General features: G+C 44.0%; 1 protein-coding gene across 1 annotated transcript; it reads left to right on the top strand.

Moving 5' to 3' along the window:
- Positions 1-61: 61 nt before the first annotated feature.
- Positions 62-14247, top strand: LOC110198713 (aflatoxin B1 aldehyde reductase member 2-like). Its single transcript, XM_020973135.2, has 7 exons — positions 62-372; positions 3374-3561; positions 4010-4114; positions 4543-4639; positions 8569-8668; positions 9953-10082; positions 13173-14247. The coding sequence occupies exons 1-7, from the start codon at positions 162-164 to the stop codon at positions 13332-13334; spliced, it is 993 nt and encodes a 330-aa protein (XP_020828794.1). The 5' UTR covers positions 62-161; the 3' UTR covers positions 13335-14247.
- Positions 14248-16347: the final 2100 nt, after the last annotated feature.

The raw sequence follows: 16347 nt of genomic DNA on the forward strand, positions 1-16347 counted from the left end.
GTCTTACCTGCCTCCTGCGTGACGTCACGGGTGGGGTTGGGGCCTCCAGTGTTCTGGCAGCGCGCATAAAGATCCTCCTGCCCAGAGCCTCGAGTGCACAAGTGTCTGCTCAGCTCTCCCGGAGCGAGTGTCTGCTCCGCTCTCTTAGCGCAGCCGCCGCGATGTCCTCTGCAGCTCGGACTCTGCCGGCCACCGTGCTGGGCGCGATGGAGATGGGCTGGCGCATGGACCAGGCATCCAGCGAAGCCTCCATGCAGGCCTTCCTGGACCGAGGCCACCGTGAGGTGGACACGGCCTTCGTATATGGCGACGGCCAGTCCGAAAGCTTCTTGGGCAGCATGGACCTGGGGCTAAAAGACGGCAGCAAAGGAGGTAAACCGGCCAGTGCCCTGCCTGCCCGACCCCGTGCAGCGGCCCCTGCCCACACCCGGGGTCCGTGCCACTCAGCGTCTTGCTACTTAAATCCCACCCACCCCACACATGGCAGATGGCTCCTGAGTCCGTGCAGGCTCGACTCTCGCTGATGTCGCAGTCTGAGGAGAGCACCCCTGTGCGCTTGACCCTGACACTGGGCTCCGAGGCCGGTACAGCCCAGAACTCCTCATCTAGGCCTTGCATCCTCAATCCCCTTGATCTGGGTTCTCTATGTCCGCCCCTGCAGCTCCTACCCCGCCAAAACATTGTGTTTTGAGTCCCCTGACATCTTTGCACCCCTAGCTTTCACCTGGCCACTGGGTCCAAAGGCCTTGCATCCTAATCTCTGAAACGTACTTCCTCCTCTCCTGAACAGTGTAATTGATCTCTGGCCGCTCCGCCTCTCCTGAGTAACCTTTGCTTCCCTCAATCTGCTGGTCCGCAAACACTGTGACTTCCCCTGGCGCCTACCTGGCGTCTTTTAAAGGACCCCTGTTCCCAAGGTTTCCCCAGCGCCATGACGGTCGGCCCCGAGCAGTAACTGGATTCTCATCGTTGTTAGTTACTCTTTGGTTAGTAGCCTTCCTATGGGCTCCCTGCCCCCAAGCATGCTTCTTTCAAAGCCTGCCAGGCTGAGTTAAAGTTCAAGCTCTTCATGCGGTTTCCTGAAAGTCAGGGAGAGGGTTTTTTCAATTTTATCGGGAACTGCTCAGAGACCAAGGAGTTTGGGGGGTGAATGAGCCCCATTTAAGGCCTCAGTCCTTCAGTGCCTGATCTCACCCCAACTTCCTCCCTGAGTAGTTCTGTAATCTGCTACCTTCTCAAATTTATAGAATCTGAGAGCTGGAAGAAACCTTAAAACCCAGACTGTTAGAACTGAAATGAACCTTAGAAAGTAGAATGTCAGGACCCAGAGAACTTAGAGATCACTTTAGTCTCAACTCCCTATATTACAGAAAGGGAAACTGAGGCCCAGAAATGGAAATAATTTCTCTAAGGTCACACACAGTGAATGAACTGCAGAGATGGGACAGGAATGGCAGCCCAGGGCTTCTTTCTTCCACATTGTCCCATTTCATCTTGGTGTCCTAGAGGGAAGGAGGGTTTTGGGATTCAGTATTACAATTCAGGGCAGCCAGGTGGTGCAGTGGATAGAGCACCAGGCCTGGAGTCAGGAAGACCTGAGTTAGATCTGGCCTCAGACACTTATTAGCTGTGTGACCCCTGGGCAAGTCACTTCACCCTGTTTGTCTCAGTTTCCCCATCTGTCAAATGAGCTGGAGATGCCAAATCACTCCAGTATCTTTACCAAGAAAACCTAAATGGTCATGAAGGCTCAGGCAGGACTGAAATGATGACACAGACCCACATTATAATTCTGTACACTCTCTAGCTGGGTTCCCAGCTCTGAACTTTCATTGTGACCTTGAGAAAGTATGTGAACTCTCTGGGTATAGAATCATCAGTTGAGAGAAGCAAGGGACCTTAGAGGTCATCACATCCCAACTCTCTCATTTTGCAGATGAGGAAACTGACACCCAAGAAGGTTTTTTTCCCTTACCTGCAAATGGACAGGTTTGGACTAAATGTTCTCTAGAGGCCTTCCAGCTCTACACTTGTATTCCCATGATCCCTGAATTATCTTTCCAGCTTCCTGCTAATTGGGGCCCTTTAACCACCATTCCTCTCCACCACCTCTTTTCTCCCCCCCTCCCCCCACTTGGACTGGGTCCTATCCCCCAAATTGTAGTTGTGGCTGAAAACAGACTTCCTATCAGGACCTAATCTTTTTCCTGGCAGCTAAGAGAGGAAGGATAAAGTATGAAACTGAATAGAGGAAACCACCCAGGTGACTGGACTGCCTCCCATGGGCAGCTAGGAATCAGGCTCAGCATTTTTGCCTCAGTTACCTCAACTGTTAAATGGAGATAATAATAGCACCTACCTTCCAGGGTGGTTTTGAGGATCAAATCAGGCAAAATCTGTAAAGTATCTGACACACAGTAGGAATTTAATAGTGCTTTGTGTCATACTAGGCAGATGACTCAAGTCTGGGAGCTCAGTAACAGGTGTGACAAGTAAATTAAAATGACACCTTATTGATTGATTCAGACCCATCTGGACATAAACTTGACTTTTGTCCCCTTCTCCTGGGTCCCCTGTCTCCAGATCCCCTCCTCCTGCTTCATAGGAACACCAGATCTAGAATTTGAGATTAGAGATCATTTGGCCCAGCCAGCCTCCTCCCTCTAGGGGCAAGGAAAAAGATCCAATGAAGTGACTTGTCCAAGGTCACAGAGCTAGTGAGAAATCAAATCCCTTATTTGACAGATGAGGAAACTGAGGCCTACAGTGATTAAGTGACTTGCCAGAGGCTGCACAGGTTTCCAGTGGCTCAGCCAGGATTTGCAGCTGAGCTGTCTCTTGACTCCAAATCCAGAATTCTTTCCTCTATGCCAGGTGCACACACACACACACACACACACACACACACACACACACACACACTCTTCCTTTCATGAAAGCCCATGTTCAGGTGATCTGGATAAGTCATTTTTCCTTTCTAGATTTTGATATTCTCCAAGGTAAAATAAGACATGTGGACTGGATCAGAGATTCTTAACCCTGGGGTCCTGGGATAACTTTCATGGGATCTGTGACATTGAGCAAAAAAATCCCAAAAAAAACCTCATCTTTCTTTTCTCAGGCTTCTAATAGAAATGTAATATTAATTTCTTTCAATTATTTGAAAACATTATTCTGAGAATGGGTCCATGGGCTTTCCCAGATTGACGTAGGGGTCCATGAAGGAAGGAAAGAAGGAAACAAGAATTTATTAAGTGCCTACTATTAGCCAGGCACTGTTAAGCACTTGCAAATATTATATTGTAGAATTTTCTGTGTGTTGCTTGAATTGAATTGAATCTCAGACACTCCTACCACCTTCTTTCTCCCCAAGTAAAAATTGCCACCAAGGCCAATCCCATGGATGGGAAGACCCTCAGTGCTAGCAGTGTCCGGTTCCAGTTGGAGACCTCCCTGAAGAGGCTGCAGTGCAACCGAGTAGATCTCTTCTATCTGCATATGCCAGACCATAACACCCCAGTGGAGGAGACGCTGCAGGCCTGCAATGAGCTGCACAAGGAGGTGAGAGCAGAGGATGGTAGAGAGGGGCCTTTAGGGTACAGAATATCAGAGCCCTTAGAACCCAGAATGTCAGATCTGGAGAGACCTTAGTGAATCAATCAATCATTCATTCAAGATTACTAACCATCTGCTATGTGCCAGGCACTGTGCTAGAGCTGGAGATAATGAGACAATACCTACTCACAAAGACATTCAGATTTTTTCCCTCCATCTCTCCATCCTTCCTTCTCTCTTACCCTCCCCCACCTTTCCTCCCTCCTTTCTCTCTGTCTCCCTCCCTCTCCCTTTCTCCCACCTTTTCCCTCTTCCCCTCTTTTCCCCTCTCTCCCCTCTCTATCTCTCTCACTCCCTTCACCCCTCCCGTCACCCTCCTTCCTCCCTTTCTCCCTCCCTTCCTTCATCTCTCTCCCCCGCCTCCCCTCCTTCTTTCTCTCTTTCTCCCCTGCAGGGTAAGTTTGTAGAGCTGGGCCTCTCCAACTACTACTCCTGGAAAGTAGCTGAAATCTGTATCCTCTGCAAGAAAAATGGCTGGGTCCTCCCCACTGTGTACCAGGTGAGCACCTGTCTGAGCCCAGGATGCTACTGGGTCTCCTGGGGGCCTTCTTGGCCATGGATTCACCTGGCCCCATGGGCAGGAAACCCTTCTACCCTTGAGGTTAAAGGAGGGAGGGACTGGCCCCATGTGATACTGCTAGTAAATGGCCCAGCTGGGACTCGGTTCTAGGGCTCAGACTCCCAGTTCTTTGGGTCAGAAAGAATGCTTCTGGCTTTGGAGAAAGAACACCTGGGTTCAAATTCTGACTCTGCCACTTCCTGCCTAATGACATCTCTGGTCCTCAGTTTCCTCATCTGTAAAGTGAATGAGTGGGACTGAACCTCCAGCCAGTGTGCCAAGCTCGTGATCTCTCCTGACCCGGTCTGGTTTGGGGGGTTGTCCCTTCCCTGAAGCTCCTCATCTGTGCTGTCCTCCCTCCCTCACAGGGCATGTACAATGCCATCACCAGGCAAGTGGAGACGGAGCTGTTCCCCTGCCTACATCGCTTTGGATTGCGGTTCTATGCCTTCAACCCTTTGGCTGGTATGAGGAAAAGCGGGGAGGGGACCTCAAAGTCTGTGGGATGGCATAGTATAATGAAGATATGAAGCCAAGAGATCTGGGTTCAGATCTGGCCTTTGATACTTGCTAGCTGTGTGTCCATGGGCAAATTGCAACCTCTCTCAGCCTCTTTGGCCAAATGGGGGAAATAATATTTATGCTAACTACCTCATAGAGTTACTGTGGGAAGGCATTTTCTTAAAGCTGAAGATTGCTCCAGAAATCTGAATTTATTGTGGCTTCCCTTACCCCTACTAAGTCTCTATTCTAAGTTCAGCTTGAAGAAGGTGGGGGAGGAGAGAGACAGTGTCCAAGGATGGTGAGGGGTCTCAGTGGGATTAATTGGAAGTGGGAGACAATAATTCATACATGAGTAACCTTGTGGGCCACATAGTAGCTTTATTATATTTTTATTTATTTTGTTAAATATTTCCTCATTATATTCAGTATGTTTTTGCCCCTTTGCCCTAGAAGAACTATCTTTCTCATCTTGCTGCCCTTCCAGTTCAGCCCCACCTCACCCCCAGTTCTGGAATTATGAACCAATGAACCCTGGCCATCATCCTGGGGTGCGTTTGTCAATGACTTCCCCTGTTCCCCTACTCACCCTCCTATTCACTTTCACCACCAAAATGTTTCTTCCAGGCCTGGTCTTTCATGTTGTTTCCCTGGTTAGAAAGTAAACTTTATGAGAAACAGGGACTTTGTTAAAAATTTTAATTAATTTATTTATTTTCAGTTTTCAACATTCACTTCCCTATGATTTTGAGTTTTAAATTTTCTCCCCCGCCCTCTCCTTCCCCCTCCCCAAAATGGTGTGCCATCTGATATAGGTTCTACTTATACATTCACATTAAGCATATTTTCACATTAGTCATGATGTACAGAAGAATTAGAACTAATGGGAGGAACCATCAGAAAGAAGAAATAAAACAAAACAACAAAAGAAAAGAGGAGAAAATAGTATGCTTCCATCTGCATTGAGACTCCTTAGAACTTTCTCTGGATATGGATAGCATTTTCCATCATGAGACTTTTAAAGTTGTCTTAGATCCTTTTATTGCTGAGAAGAGCTAAGTCCATCAATGTCAGCCATCACACAATGTAGCTGTTACTGTGTACAATGTTCCCCTGGTTCTGCTCATTTCACTCTGCATCAGTTCATGTAAGTCTTTCAAGGTTTTTCTGAAGTCCACTTGCTCATCATTTCTTATAGCACAATAGTATTCCATTACATTCATATACCACAACTTGTTCAGCCGTGCCCCAATTGATGGGCATCCCCTCAATTTCCAATTTTTTGCCACCACAGAAAGAGCTGCCATAAATATTTTTGTACATGTGAGTCTTCTTTCTATTTTTATGATCTCTTTGGGATACAGACTTTCTCTATTGTGTTTAATAGGAGTGAGTGTTGTATTTTGCCAAATGCTTTTTCTGCATCTATTGAGATAATTATATGATATCCATTAGTTTTGTTGTTGATATGGTCAATTATACTGATAGTTTTCCTAATATTGAACCAGCCCTGGTATAAATCCTGGTATAAATCTTATTTGGTCATAGTGTATATTCCTCAAGATAAGTTGCTGTAATCACTTTGCTAATATTTTATTTAAAATTTTTGCGTCTATATTCATTAGGGAAATTGGTCTATAATTTTCATTCTCTGTTTTGGCTCTTCCCAGTTTAGGTATCAGCACCATATTTGTATCATAAAAAGAATTTGGTTGGACTCCTTCTTCACTTATTTTCCCAAATAATTTGTATAGTATTGGGATTAGTTGTTCTTTAAATTTTTGATAGAATTCACTTGTGAATCCATCTGGCCCTGGAGATTTTTTCCTAGGGATTTCATTGATGGCTTGTTCAATTTCTTTTTCTGAAATGGGGCTAAGTATTTTATTTCCTCTTCTATTAATCTGGGCAATTTATATTTTTGTAAATATTCATCCATTTAATTAAGATTGTCAAATTTATTGGCATACCGTTGGGCAAAATAGCTCCTAATTATTATTTTGATTTCCTCTGGTGATGAATTCACCCTTTTCATTTTTGATGCTAGTAATTTGGTTTTCTTCTTTCTTTTTTTTAAATCAAATTAACCATTTTTATTGTTTTTTCTTTTTTCATAAAACCACCTCTTCTATTTATTAGTTCAATAGTTTTCTCAATTTCAACTTTATTAATCTCTTCTTTGGTTTTCAGAATTTCTAATTTCATATTTAATTGGGGATTTTGAATTTGTTCTTTTTCTAGCTTTTTTAGTTGCATGCCCAATTCACTGATGTCTTCTTTCTCTATTTTATTCCTGTAAGCATTTAGAGATATAAAACTTCCCTAAGAATAGCTTTTGCTGCATCTCATAAGTTTTGGTATGTTGTCTCATTATCGCCATTCTCTTGGGTGAAGTTACTGATTGTTTCCATGATTTGTTGTTTGACCCACTCATTCTTTGGGATTAGATTATTTAGTTTCCAATTAATTTTTAGTCTGTCTTTCTATGGCCCTTTATTACATGTAATTTTAATCGCATCATGAACTGAAAAGAATGCATTTACTATTTCTGCCTTTCTGCTTTGGGTTATGAGGTTTTAATGCCTTAATGCATGGTGAGTTTTCGTGTAGGTGCCATGTACTGCTGAGAAATAGGTATATTCATTTCTATCTCCATTCAGTTTTCTCCAGAGCTCTACCCTAGCTAACTTTTCTAAAATTCTATTCACCTCCTTAACTTCTTTCTTGTTTATTTTATGGTTAGATTCATCTAGTCCTGAGAGGGGAAGGTTGAGGTCTCCCACTAGTATAATTTTGTTGTGTATTTCTTCCTGTAACTTCCTTAACTTCTACTCTAAGAATTTGGTTGCTATACCATTTGGTGCATATATGTTTAGTAATATTACTTCATTGTATATAGTACCTTTTAGCAGGATGTAGTTTTCTTCCTTATCTCTTTAATTAGATCTCTTTTTGCTTTTGCTTTGTCTGAGATCAGGATTGCTAACCCTGCTTTTTATTTCTTCAGCTGAAGCATAATATATTCTAATCCAGCTTTTTACCTTTACTTTATGTGTATCCCTCTGCTTCAAATGTGTTTCTTGTAAGCAACATATTGTAGGATTATGGTTTTTAAGCTACTCTGCTATCCAGTTCCATTTTATGGGAGAGTTCATCCCATTCACATGCACAGTTATGATTACTATCTGTGTCTTTCTCTCCATCCTATTTTCCCTCCTATTCATGATTTTCTCTCTCTTTTCTCCCTTTCCTTCCTCATTAGAATTTTGGTTTTGACCACCACCTCCCTCAATCTGCCCTCCCTTTTCTTTCCCTTTTCCCCTCCTTCCTATATAGGATAAGTTAGATTTCTATACCTAATTGAGTATATTATTCCCTCCTTGAGCCAAATCTGATTGAAAGTAAGGTCCAAACAATGCTCATCCCCTTCGTTCTTTCCCTCTACTCTAATAGGTCTTTGCACGTCTTAATGTGATGTAATTTACCCTTTTCTGTGTCTTCTTTTCTTCTCCCAGTACAATTCCTTTTTACCACTTAATTAGATTTTTTTATCATCCCATCAAAGTCAATTTATACCCGTACCTTCTGTCTATATATACTCCTTCTAAATGTCATAATAAAGATACAGTTCTCAAGAGTTTCAAGTGTCGTCTTCCCATGTAGGGATGTAAACAGTTGGGCTTTTCCCGCCTTTTTATCTGTACCTATAGCACTTAGCTTTGATTGCTTTGGAATAGTTTAATAATGTTCAGTATGTGCTTTTTCATTCATTCTGCTTCTTTTTGGATTGTTGCCAAGTTGAAAAGTGAGACCCCAGCCTCATGTAGCCTTTTGCCTTTTACTGAGCTCTAGGTCCATGTGGGTATCTTTAGCCCTCTCTATCCTTTCCACAGGTGGTCTTCTGACTGGCAAATACACCTATGAAGATAAGGACAAAAATCAGCCAACGGGCCGATTCTTTGGCAAGAATTTATCTGAGATCTACCGGAATCGGTGAGCTGCAGATGAGTGGGTCAGAGATGGGAGAGTGTTCTGATCCCTCTCAGATCTTTGAGTCCCCTTTCCTGTGGGTTGGGACCCTCTTAAACTGTCCTGATTCGAGTGGCCCTGGCTACTGTGGGGTTATAGGATTGTAGGGAGAAGAACTTAGAAGTCACCTCCTTCTTTTTACAGATTGGGAAACTGAGGCACAGAGAGATGAAGTGACTGGCTGATTATAACAGAGCTACTTGGCAGCTAGCACTCACATTTGAGCCTGAGTCTTCTCCCTCTGAATGCATTGTTCATTTTGCCATATCAATCCCCCCATAAGCTCTTTCTTGCCTCCCTGAGCTCAACTTCATGGCCAGAATTGCAGGGATTGAGCCTGGAATTAGGAGCCCCTGGTGCTCAATCAGAGCTTCACATCCTGCCTTAGAGAGGACTTGCTTACAGATGGTGAAAAAAAATGTTGGCCTGGAAATCTAGGCCTGTTTTCATCATTAAGTAGCTCTGGGACCTTGGATGAGGCATCGTCTCTGAGTCTTGCTTTCCCCATATGTAAAATGGGTATGAGCCTTTGGCCCACCTCTCAGGAAGCCATCTCACACCTCAGAGGTAGAAGGACCTTTGAGGGTGTCTGGTCCAACCCGAAAATGAACAACAGCCCCCTTGAAACCATCCCTGACAAGTGGATCTCCGGCCTATACTCACAGAAGCCCAGGCAGACCCTTCCCTTTTTGGGCCCCTGTCATTGTGAGGAAGGGTTTCCTGACACTGAGATAAAACTGACCTATTTGGAGCTGTCCACAGGACTGTCCCTCACATGTATGACAGGTGCCCCTCTGCCCTCCCAGCTGCCCCCAAGTTTAGACCAAGCAGCCCCAGTTCTCTTAACCCCTCTTTGAGTGTCTGCCATGTCCTGAAAGGGCCTCACCTTCCTCTGGACTCTCTCAGTATCCTTCCCAGAATGTGGCAGCCAGTCCTAAAATGGGCTTTCTTCGGGTGTCACATGAGATGAGATGGGTGATTATGAGATCAAGTAACCCCAGAGGAATGAAGGACTTAGATAACGTTTGCCTGAGGCCTCTGTCCTGCGCTCATGAATTGTTCATTGGGTGGTAGACTGAGCATAACCAAAGGTCACTTTGGGTGCTTTGAGATCCTCTCAGGGGAAGTGCAGCCCCTCTTGGAGGTTTGCAGTGGATGGTACTTGGGTTTTCTGCCAAGCTGAGGCCCTGCTGAGGCCAGCCTGGGGGCACTGACCACTGAGCTTCCCTCTCTACCCATTCAACACAGCTACTGGAAGAAACATCACTTTAAAGCCATTGATCTTGTGAAGAAAGCACTGGCGGCATGTTATGAGACTGACCCTCCCAGCATGACCTCAGCAGCCCTCAGGTGGATGTACCATCACTCCAAGCTCCAGGTAATACCCTGGGGGCCCCAGGAACCCACCCAGTTCCCCTGGGTTTTGAGCCTTTAGGAGGTTGGGCCCATTCTCAGCTTTGACATTATTTCAAGGCCATGTCCTTTCCTTCATAGAAATGTCTTTGCTGACTTTTTCTGGCCCTTGATCCAATGGGCTTTTTAGCAAAATTGGATAAATAGTGGTTAATGACTGGTTAATGACCCTCCAAAGCATACTTCCTGAAACTCTGAGTTGGATAAAGGATCCTTTTGTAATTTACACTTTGTACACAAAAGCTGTCTCTTGACCTTCTGGTTCAGCTTTCTTCATTCTGAAGGGGAAAGGAATTAAACATTTATATGGCACCTACTGTGTGCCAGGCGTTGTGCTGAACGCAGTTCAAATATTCTCTCATTTGTAATAACCCTGGGAGGTTGGTGCTATTATTATCCTCATTTTACCTTTGGGGAAACTGAGGCAGGCAGCAGTGAAGTGATTTGTCCAGGGTCACAGAGCTTCTAAGTATAAGGTCTTCCTGAGTCCAGACCAAGTGCTTTATCCCCTGGGCCACAGGGCTGCTTCTGAAAATCACTTCTTAGAGTCTTCCCACATGCCTTTGACTTTTTTTCTGTTTGTCTACACCTTCCTCCAACCATAATGAGACATGGCAGTGGCTGGTCAGAGTGGATAGAGAGCTGCCCTCAGAGGCAGGAAGGCTTGGGTCCGAGGCCCGCCTCAGACCTAGGACCCAGTCTTTCTAGCAGGGTAGGAGTTGGGTGAGGTTGTTCGTCCCCCTGGTGCTGACTTGGAGAGCCCAGGGTCACCTCTGTGGCACAAGGCAAAGAGAAAGCCTTCCTTGACCTAACTTTCCTGTTTCTGGGCCCGAGCACAGGAATGACCCTCTTCCTCTGGCCCCCTTTGCTGTCTTTCCAAAACTTTAGAGACTTCCATCTTAGGCTTTGATGAGCAATCTGAGAGGCAGCAAGGTTGGTACAAAGGAGAGTGCATTGGACTGGAGTTGGGAAGACGCGAGTTTGAATCCAACCTCAGACTTACTAGCTGTGTGATCCTGGGAAAGTCACTCCACCTGTCTCTGCCTCAGTTTCCTCTTCTCTAAAATGAGGATAATAATATTCCCTACCTCCTAGGGTTGTTGCCATATCCAGTGAGACACCATATGTAAAGTGCTGTGGAGACCTTAAAGTGCTCTATAAATGTGAGATAATGTTATAATTCTGATCCAGCTAGATTATAAACCTGTAAAGGGAGATACTGGGTCTGGAAGCTATCTGTGTTCCTGAAGAGGTTTGCTGGGACCCCAAGAATGCCAGAGGCATCTCCTGGAGTGAATTCAGACACTCGGGCCTTCTCTGAGTCAAGGGGCAAAAAGTTAATTGATGCGAATAGAAGCGTGCAAGAGTCCTTAGGGAACCTATGAGCTAGTGAGGATGGTGCTGGGGCTTGTAAGGGAAAGGGACAAGGATGTTAATTAGGTAATCTAGGGACTTCAAGGGGTATATCAGGGGTCCAGGTGTCTTTGGGAGTAGGCACCTATAATCTGTGGATGGGAAGATGTAGGCAGTCTGCAGAGATAACTTTGTTGATATCAGGCATTGAGGGAGAAAAGAGTTTTTGGGTTTTTTTTTTTGTTTAGTTGCCAGAGGCATTGACCTTGGGGATCTGGCATGGGCCAGCCAGGGACAAAAGTCCTTAGGCCTGGCACCCCTGTGTCTGTTCTGGTAAGAGAATGTGTTCTGCAACAAGAGAAAATTTTCTCACAGGATAGGAGCCTTCCAGAGACATGATCTTAGGACTTTTTATGAGGTCTGTGTGCCACCATGCCATCAGGCCCTCAGCACTGAACCCACTGTCTTGTACATAGCAGGTACTCAGCAAATGATGATTCAATCCAAGCATCATTTGGAGGTTAAATGAGAGTGGAAAGTATGCAGAGTTCCCATGCAGAGAACCTTGGTGTGGACCCTGGCTCCGCCTCCTGCCATATGCATGGCCTTTGGCAAATCACTTTACCTCTCTCAAACTCAGTTCACTGGTATGGAGGGAGGAGGATGAGCTTCATGGTCGCTGAGGTCCAGTGTAGTTTTATGTGTATGATTTTGGACAATACCCACTGCAGTAGGAGCAAGGTGAGGTGTGTGGTGCCATGGGAGACGTTTGGGGATGGCTTTGGAGCTGCCATCTTCCCTGGTGAATTCCTTGCCCCTGATGATCCTTGGGTTCATTTCTTGCTGTCCAAGCTCCACAGAAGACTTACCCACTGTGGGCTGGAAGCTGCCTCTTTCTGGGTTTGCAAAATAGTCTGTGGGCCCCCAGGGGCCACTGGATCATCTCCTTGTTGCTACTCATGGGTTGCTCTACCACCTCCTTGCGTGTCTGTACTTTGGGTTCTATTCAGCAAGCATCGATGGGGCACCTGCTGTGTGCCAGGCACTGCTTGAGGCCCTAAGAATTCAGACACACAAGGGAACAATATTCCCTGCCTTCCAGTAGGTGCATTCTAATGAGGGGTAGGAGGTACAGATAAGTAACCTCATGATCATGTGAGTGTGAGAAAGCAGTAACAGTTAAGAAGAGCAGGGCAGGCTTCCAGGAGGAGGCGGTATTGGTGCTGAGCCTGGAAGGAAGCTGAGGATGCCAGGAGGTAGAAAGGAGAATATTCAGATGTGGGGTGGGACCCAAGCAAAGGTACCAGAGTGGGAGATGAAAATGATGTTGGGAAATAAAAAACCATCCAGTTTGGTGGGATGTGTGGAATAATGACATGTATGTCTGGAAAATTAGGCCAGAACATACTGAGCACAAGCCTCCTTGGTTACATGCTGAAGCCTATTCATACCCACCTATGTCTTACCATTGCCCTGGGGGTGGGGGGAAAGGCCAGCACTGGAGGGGGGCATCTTCATAGATTGTGGTCTACCATTAGTAACCCAGAGTAGCAGTGGGAGGATTTTGGTGCTAATGAGATGATAGAATTTTGTATCTGGGGGAGATACAAGAAGTGAGACCATCCTTGCCTCCATGACTCTTCCAGTCATAAGCATAAGCAACCTGCACACATAGCTTGCTTTCTCCTTCCTCTCCTGACAGGGGGCCCGTGGAGATGCTGTTATCCTGGGCATGACCAGCCTGGAGCAGCTGCAGCAGAATCTGGCAGCAGCAGAGGAGGGCCCTCTGGAGCCTGGGGTGGTGAAGGCCTTTGACGATGCCTGGAACCTCGTCGCCCACGAATGTCCGAGCTACTTCCGCTAGCTCCAGCCCTGGTGGTGGAGAGAGGCCCCCTCACTGATGCTGGCTGTCCCCATGCTCTCAGCCCCATCAGCCAGCCTTTGCCTTAACCTGCTTCAGCCTGAGCTCTGTCTTTCAAATTGTCCCTGTTCTCTGAATCCATGGTTTTCTAGCCTCCTTCCTGGAGGTGAGATCTCTGGCCCCCTGCCCTGTTGCTCTTTCTGTTGAGAAGGGTGAGGGCCAAGATCATCTCAGTCCTGTCCTGTTGGAATAAGAGCAACTGTTGCACAAGAGAGTGTCCTGGAGTGAATTATGAGCAGGGCTCTTCTGGGGCCTAGGGTTGGTTGGGTCCTTGGTGGGAAGGTGTCTAAGAACTTGGGATGAGGATTTCCCTACCTGGTCAAGGGATTGACCTGATTCAGGGAGCTTCACACCTTATTCAAGGCTCCCCCAGATGCACACCTGGGCACACTATAAAGTACTCATAAATTAGTAATCATTATTCAGCTCCCTGAGTGTCCTCAGCTGTTGAATGGGGATACTCTAGATGAATAAATATAAATTTATATATAACACATAACCCTTAACATGCTGCAGAAAAATGGCCATAATAACAGCTGATGTTCATATAGGGCTTTGCTCAACTTGCATTTCTGGTAGAACATAAGCTCCTTGAGGGCAGGAACTGTCTCACTTTGGGGTTTGACAGGATCATATCTTTACAGCTGGAAGGGACCTCAGAAGCATCCAGTCCAGACTCCTTACTTTTCTAATGAGGAAACCAAGGCCTGGAGATGTAAAGTAATCATTCCAAATAAACAACAGAGGTGAGATATTTAACTCAGATACTCCTACTATTGAGCCAGTGCTTTTCCAACACCTCTCATAAGCCTTGTACATAGTAGGGGCTTAATAAATGCTTGTTGGTGGATCGATAGATCTCGTATCATTTATTGTTGTGGTTGTTTTGTCCAGAACTGGGATTCCACCATTATGAGCAATTCTTAGAGTGCAATATGCATTCCACCAATTCTGGGGACAAAATACTAACTTAAAGGAGGAAAGAATCATACATCTTTAAAAAAAACCCATCAATTCTAAAGACAAAAATAGAAGAAACCATAAACCTAACTCATAACTCTGTAAGTGTGAATGGACTAAATATTCCAATAAAAAGAAAGAGGGTGGCAGACTGGACAATAAAAGAAAACTCTTCCTCCCAAAACCCTGTTATTTACCAGAAACAACTGAAAACGAAAGATATACATATGAGCAAAATGAGAAGATGAAACAAAATAGAGTATGCATCAGGTGAAGCCAAAAAGCAAATGTTGGAATTACAGTATTGGACAAAGCAAAAGTAAATATTCACAATATCATTACAGTCATATAAGGATATTATATTATGTTTAAAGGAACCATAGACATCAAACCACTATTTATGTTAAATTTATGTGCACTAAGTCACATAGCATCTAAATTCATGAAGGAAAAATTCATTGAATTTTTAAAAAGACACCAATAATTACAGTAATAGTAGGAGACTTTCATGTTCCTTTGTCAGAGCTGTGCAAATCTAAGAAATATAAATAAAAGAAAAAATAACGTATAAACTGAATAAATTATGGCTAAAAGATTTATAACATTTCCTAAATGGAACCACAGTTTCTGAGCACTAGATGGCATTTTTTCACAAGAAAGGAAAGAAAGAAATTTCAAATGGATAGAATACTGAAAACATCATTTACAGACCATAATGCAATAAACATAGTAATCAACTCAGGAAACACAACCAAAAAACACTAGGCCAAACTGAGACAACAATGAATCCTAAGTAACAAAAGGCTCAAAGAGCAAGTCATAGAAACAGTAATTATGGAAGACAATAGTAGCGATGAGACAGCACACCAAAATTTCTTAGATGCACTTCTTGGATAATTAACTGCAAAATAGAAAGCAATAGGCATGTTTCTCACCTGTTCACAGCACCTTTAAAAAAGTGGATCATGTTTGCACATGTGTAACCTGTGTCAAATTGCCTGCTGTCTCAGAGCGGGGAGGGAAGGAAGGAAAGGAGACAATTTGGAGCTCCAAAAATTTTTTGGAATACTATTTTGTTTTTTCCAATTACATGTAAAGATAGTTTTCTCCATTCGTGTTTATAAGATTTTTGAGTTCCAAATTTTTTCTCCCTCTCTCCCATTCCCCCTCCCCAAGACAGCAAGCCATCTGATAGGTTATGCATGTATAATCATGTAAGCATATTTCCACATTAGTCATGTTGTGAAAGAAGAAACCGAACAAAAGGGAAGAGACACAAGCCAAAGAAGTGAAAATCATACGCTTTGATCTGCACTCAGCTCCCTAGTTGTTTCTCTCAACGTGGGTCGCATTTTCTGTCATGAGTTTTGTGGACTCATGTTTTGGATCATTTTATTTCTGAGAAGAGCTACGTCTATCACAGTGGATCATTGCACAATGTTGCTGCTGCTGTGGAACTCAAAATTTGAAGAAAAAAAAAGGAATGTTAAAAATTGCTTTCGTGTGTAATTGGGGAAAAAATAAAATGGAAAATGTTGAATATAGCCCTCGCTGACTACAATATAATAAAATGTATAATCAGTCATGGACCTTTGAAGTAAGAAATCAAACTCAAATGGAAACCAAATAATTTAATTCTACAGAACAAAAAAGATAATTTCATAAAACAAAATGTCAATAATGAAAAGGCATAATAAAACTTTGAGTTGCAGCCAAACAAGATATTTGAGGGATCTCTAGAAATACTTCTATCAACAAAAGAAAGAACACATCAGTAAGTTGGCCATGCAACAATAAAAACAAAAACCTAGAAAAGCCCAATTAGATTCTGAAAACTGAAGAGAAGCAAAATTGTTTTTAAAAATCCATTGAATTGTTACATAAAGTGAGGGATTTGTTTAGCAAAACATTAATAAATCTAGATAAGTGATTGCTAAAAAAAAAAGTCAAATTGCTGCTATCAAAAATGAAAAAGGAGAAATAAAAAAAAGCATCA

The sequence above is a fragment of the Phascolarctos cinereus genome, unplaced genomic scaffold (genome assembly GCF_003287225.1).
Source record: "Phascolarctos cinereus isolate Bilbo 61053 unplaced genomic scaffold, phaCin_HiC Scaffold_726;HRSCAF=1367, whole genome shotgun sequence".
Classification (NCBI taxonomy): Eukaryota; Metazoa; Chordata; class Mammalia; order Diprotodontia; family Phascolarctidae; genus Phascolarctos; species Phascolarctos cinereus.

Excerpts from the sequence above, each read along its gene's own strand:
- LOC110198713 (XM_020973135.2), top strand. The coding sequence starts at position 162 with ATGTCCTCTGCAGCTCGGACTCTGCCGGCCACCGTGCTGGGCGCGATG. Across the intron at positions 8,669-9,952 it reads TCTGAGATCTACCGGAATCG|CTACTGGAAGAAACATCACT; the intron begins GTGAGCTGCAGA and ends CATTCAACACAG. Across the intron at positions 10,083-13,172 it reads ACCATCACTCCAAGCTCCAG|GGGGCCCGTGGAGATGCTGT; the intron begins GTAATACCCTGG and ends CTCTCCTGACAG.